General features: G+C 58.9%; 1 protein-coding gene across 1 annotated transcript; it reads right to left on the bottom strand.

Annotated features, from left to right (window-relative positions):
* Window positions 1-4,356: 4,356 nt before the first annotated feature.
* LIF (LIF interleukin 6 family cytokine) lies at window positions 4,357-5,547 on the bottom strand (the record flags this gene model as incomplete). The annotated part of the gene is made up of 2 exons (XM_082852664.1): window positions 4,357-4,767; window positions 5,482-5,547. The coding sequence occupies 2 exons, from the start codon at window positions 5,545-5,547 to the stop codon at window positions 4,357-4,359; spliced, it is 477 nt and encodes a 158-aa protein (XP_082708790.1).
* Window positions 5,548-5,764: the final 217 nt, after the last annotated feature.

Below are 5,764 nucleotides of genomic sequence, written 5' to 3'. Positions count from 1 at the left end.
AAAAAGTCTGAAACAGCTGTGGGTTTGGGGGCCCCCAGAAGCCGCCGGCCTCTCCCTCCCAGGCAGCTGCCCGCCCTGCAGCCCTTGGTGACTTACACTTGGCGTCTTGGTCGACTCAGGAGGAGAGGTGGAAGGAGGGCAGAGCGGCCTTTCTTGGGCTGTAACGTGCACTCGGATCACCTGCGATCTTATTAAAGGGCAGATTTCAATTCAGCAAGGATCTGCTCCCTCCCTACCCAAGACTTGCTGAATTGAAATCTGCCCTTTAATAAGAGGCAGTGATGCCACCTTCCTGATCACCCCCAGGTGAGGCCAGTGTTGCTGTGAGTCAAGGCCCTTCTTGGCAGAGAAAGCGGAGGACCTCGGCCTGAGCACCCTGCTGACACCAGGCAGTGAGCGCTCTCTCCGCCTTGGCTCAGCACCTCCTCTGTGCCTCTTCCATCACACACACACACACACACATGTTCACTCACTGTCCCACTTGCCTTGGAGCTTCCAGAGGCATGAACTCTATCCTACGCACCTTTGGAAACCTACACACGACCTGACACTTACAAACATTCACGAAAGAGCACGTAGGTGGCTCTCAGAAAACTGCCCACATCCCTAAAGGAATCTCAGCTGGGGGAGCCCTGGACCCCAGCAAAGCACCGGGGAGAGACTGGGGGCTGCTCCAGAGTCGCTGCGTCTGTGACCATCCGGTTCCAAACTCTCTTGTTCTCCAAGGAAGGGGGTCCCAGGAGGCTGGGAAGAAGGTTGCAGGGAAAGGGGGTCCCCAGATGTGAGGCAGGAACAGGGACAGCAGTGTCTGCAGTGGGAGAGCTCCTCAGGCCCAGAAGAGCCCAACAGAAGCCCTGGTTTTGGCCCCAGCGTCCTGCGTGATTCCGAACAGGACCTCCTGGTGGCACCCCATGATCTGGAGCCCCACCCACCTTGTCCTGCCTGTGCCAGCGTTCTGCCCACCCCGCCCTCACCCATGCCGGCACCCTTGCCCGGTGGAAGCACCCCATCTTCCCACCCGCCCGCCCCTGGCCTGGCAGAGCCCCACCCAGCAGGGCGCCCAGGACAGAGACGGTCCCAGCCCCTCCAGCCCCGTCTCCCCACATGAATACAATCTGGAAAGCTTGCCAAGAGTAGATTCTTTATTAATTTCTCTTTTTTCTTTTTAAAAAAGTATTCCTTCAGTATAAAAAATAAATATTTTAAATATGACATTGAATAAATAAAAATAATCTGTCAGTATGAAACATTCCCACAGGGTACATTCATCAATAGGAATTTGTCCCCCAAGGCCAAGTCCTTTCCAGTAGAAAGGAAGGAGGGAAACACGGAAGGATGCACAGAGCTAGCAGTGTGGATGGGAGTGACACCCAGGTACTGGGTGTGGGTAAGGGACAGGCGGGGGTGTGGAGGGGGGTGGCAATCTGGAAGTAAGAACATCTGTACCATCTGAAGGGAAATTAAACCTCTCACTTGGCTGTGGCCTCCAGCCCCACACGCTATGTCTTTCCTGGAGAGCCAGCGAGGCAGAGCTGGACTGCTTCTATCGGGGAGACATCCCCAAGGAGGGGACAAGGAGAGGGGGAGAAGGATGAGGGGGAGGAGAGACAAATAAATAGTGGTGCTTTCTCATTTAAAAATTTTTTAAATAAATAAGGTCCCCAATACCCCTCTTTCGATAAACTGCAAAAGGACTGTCCTAACCCCTCCTCTCCTGCCGGCCTCTCCCTCCTCCTCGGGCTGGGGCCGTGACCCAGGATGCAGGTGTGGGTCAAAACCAGATAAAGGAGGAAGTGGACAGCTTCCTGCCCTGCAAAGCTTTTTTCCACACAAAGGCTCCAAAATTCAGAGATGCTGTGCAAAGTGGGTGCCCGTCTGCCAGACAGGTTCTACAAAGAGCACTGAGGACGAGGGTGAGGGGCAGAGCCGGGGCTACGCCTGGGGGAGGAGAATCGCTTGGTCCCCGAGCCTCAGAGGCTGCCCAGGTGGGCCTGGCACGGGGAGTCTGCGTCCACGGGATGATGAGACGAAGGGGGACCAGCCGGCTCCAAGCCTTCCAAGCCACGTTCACTGAAGGAGCAGAGCGACGGGGGACAGCAGGCTGAGATCCTGGACAAGGCTGAGCGTGACCCTCAGTGTCTTAACCCTCAGTTAAGACAGTGTTGGAAAACATGTAACCATTGTGGTCTCCTCCACCACCCGCCACAAAACAGTCTTGCCAACGGGACGGACAACTCCCACCTCCAGCCCCGACCCCAGGCCTCAGGGCCTGCCTGCTGCCTTGCCCACCTGCCCTCCGATGGACACGGGTAAAGTGCTCGGAGGAGGCAGAGGGGTGCAAAGTGAGTGCAAAGCACCAAAATCGTGCTGGCTGAACGGCTAGGCTCACTGCCCGCTCAGGGTTTGAGAAGACGCCAGAACCCTGCTCTTAGCAGCTGCCCCAGCTCTGGGCCCTCCTCCCCTGCTCCCAGACTGGAGGGCGTTTCTCCACTAGCCTGGCCCCAGCACAAAGGAAAGGATCAGGTTCCCTGCCTGGGAGCCCAGACATGGGTGGGGGTGTGGGGGGAGGTGGGGCAGGAGGGACCACAGCTTCCTGGTCTGCATCCCAGGGCCTCCTCGTCCTCCTCTCCAGAGCAGGGGCCTCCTCCCTGGGCCGTCCAGCTTCCTGAGGTCCAGCCAGGTCCTCTCGCCCTCTGTGGGTGTTCAGGCCACCCGAGAAGGCACTTCCCCGCTGGGTGCTGGTCAGGACTGTTCCAGGGCCCCCAGACTGCTAGTCTAGAGGCAGCTTGAGGACAAGGAAACAGCAGCAGGTGGGCCACCAGGGCTGCCTTGCCCACTGCTCCAGGGGTGCCATCTCTATGGTGAATGTTGCCTCCAACAGCACAATTCCAGGGGGCGCCGGACAACACAGTGTTAAATGGGCCCCTTGGAGCCAAGCAACATGGTGGCCCTGGGAAAAGGCCCCTTGGCCACTCCACAAACTGGCCCAGCCTGCCTTGCAGCCAGGGTCCCGATAGCCCCAGAGCCAGTTACCGTTAGGGTGGGGGTTGGAGCCGGGTCCCCCGTCCCCTCCCAGACTGACCAGTTCTCTCAGCTCCTGACCCTTCTATGAGCCTCACCCATAAGGCTTATCCCACTTGTAACATCTTCGACTTCCAGACCAGGCCCTGCTAAGGCCTGGCCCCGGCCCCTGCAGAAGGAGCCATCATATTATTTCTGCTGGAGAGGGAGCAGGGAAAGGGGAATTAACTTTGCTATTTAAAGCACCAATAAGTTAATATAAATAGGGCATCAAAATAAATAGACAATCATGCTGGGTCAGACACACAGCACCCTTGGATCTCAGGCTTCCTGAGACCCTGACCTCAACTTCTGCTGTCCCCTTGCTCCGGGGTCCAGCGATGGCCTCTGGTGCCCCTCAAGTACCTTTATGTGACCTCACGGGGCCTCCGTGGGCCTCAGATGTGAGCTGCCACTCTGAACTACTGCATCCACCCCTCCCTTACAGACCCTTGCCCACAAGACTCTGGGTCCCCTCAGAACCCCCTCACCTGACTTTACAACCCGTCCACCTCCCCACACCCCTCCTCCAGGTCCAGCCACCAGACCCCAGCCACCGGGACAGCAGGACAGACTGCAGGCTCAAGGAAGAAGAGCCCATCGAGACTTTCAAGGGCCTCTCTTCCTTCCCAGGCCTGAAGGTGGCCTCTCTGCCTCCCCAGGAGGCTGAAGGCCAGCGACCTCCTTCTGGAACCTTCCACCTGACAGTCCTAGGCCTGAGCTCTCCAATCACACCCAAGACAAGGCAGCATCTCAAACCAGAGTTCCCTTTCTAGCCTTCCACTCACCATACTTGTAGGGGCCAAGGATCCTTCAGGATCCCAGCCCCTCTGGGCTGCCTGAGTTCCAACCAGACCTTTCAAGGTCTACCGAAGGGGCAGCGAAGGCACTGATAGTTGTCATTCTGCTGGGGGCCAGGCAGTGCCCCCGACCCCTGCTGTCTTGCCCCATGGTCAGGGTCACTGGAGGCAACTTGTGTGGTTTGCTCACGAAGACCCTGGCTGAGGGGACGAGAAGGGGCCGAAATCCAGCCTGACACCGGGTGCCTGGCTGCAGTATCCCAGAAGAAGGGGTGCCTTCTTCTAGTTGGCGCCATGTATAGGTTCTCCCTCTGGGAGTTTTGGCTCTGCTTGGCTTCATCACAGCCCACCCTAGAGGGGAATAGACTGGCCAGGAACCCCTCGGGGTCTGCGAGCAGCCCCCACTTGGCTTGGGCACTGCTCTGGGCCCCGGCCACAGTTTGAGAGCCACCTAAGTCTAAGATCTCAGGTCACTGTGTGCTATGAGACCTCCCGTCTAGAAGGCCTGGGCCACCACAGCGATGACCTGCTTATACTTCCCCAGGAGCTGACAGCCGAGCTTCTTCTTCTGGAAGACGTCCTTGCCTGAGGTGTCTGGGCCGTAGGCCACGTCCACGTGGGCCACGTGGTACTTGCTGCACAGGCGGCATAGCACGTTGCTGAGGAGGCCCCGCATGACATCCGCCGTGGCGTTCAGCTTGCTGTGCAGGCTGTGGGCGCTGGGATTGAGGACCTTCTGGTCCCGCGTGATGTTGCCCAGGGAGGCGCCCAGGTACGCGATGATGCGGTACAGCTCCACCAGCCGGGCCCTCTCCGTGCCATTGGCGTGGAAGGGCGGGAAGTCGGTCACATTGGGGCTGCACAGCTTGTCCAGGTTGTTGGGGAATGGCTCCCCCTGGGCCGTGTACTGAGGAGCAGAGGGGCGGAGGGGAGGTGACATGGGAGTCAGGGATGGGTGTTCCAGCCCTGCCACCAAGCCTCTGGGTCAGCTCTTGGGCTTCAGTCCCCACACCCCAAACACAGTGGCATGAGGACCCAATCACTTGCCCTGTAGGCATCTCGGGACTGTCCTGAGAGCCTGAAGTAATTGTGGGTGTGGATTCCCTTGGTAAAGCATCCAGGCCTATACCATGCAAGGAATTATCCTCCTCATCACAATCATCAGGACCACATGGGGACAGAAAGGAAAACCCCGAGTCTCACCTCCAACGTGTGCACCACACACACTTGCCCTTTCACCCACTGCACTCACCCTCTTCCTGGGCGGCTCTGCACCCCCGTCAACCACAACCCGCCGTCTCTCCCAACAGCACCCTGCCGTCCACCTCACCGCCTCCTTCTCTGTCTCTCATCGGCCTCTCCCTCCACAAGGTGGAAGAATCTCAAGGCTAGAAGTGCCAGGCACCCCCTTCTCCAGGCAGCTCTGCCCCTATCTAACTGGGCACCCTAGGCAAGTGGCGGAGCCTGGGCCAGGGGGTGGCGAGGAAGCTGAGGGAGTCTGGGTGTGGTGGGACCAGTCCCCCTCCCTTCCCTTCCCTGACCAGCCCCGCCAGCCCAGGTCCCTGCAGCAAAGCCCAGCCCCTCCCTCCCTCCTTCCTTGGTACCCTGGGGGGAGACTTACATAGAGAATAAAGAGGGCTTTGGCACTGCTGTTGAGCTGCGCCAGCTGGTTCTTGATCTGGTTCATGAGGTTGCTGTGACATGGGTGGCGTGTGGCACAGGTGGCGTTGACAGGGGTGATGGGAAGGGGGCTCCCCGCTCCGTGTTTCCAGTGCAGAACCAGCAGCAGGGGCACAACTCCTGGGAACAGGCAGGAGGGAGCCATGAGCAGGGAGGTGGGGGGGTGGGCAAGGGGTCTCATTGTAGAGGATGCGCCTCGTCTCCCTCAGGGACACCAGTGTCCC

This window comes from Leucopleurus acutus (genome assembly GCF_964270905.1).
Source record: "Leucopleurus acutus genome assembly, chromosome: 13".
NCBI lineage: Eukaryota > Metazoa > Chordata > Mammalia > Artiodactyla > Delphinidae > Leucopleurus > Leucopleurus acutus.
This window is presented reverse-complemented; position numbering and strand designations above follow the sequence as displayed.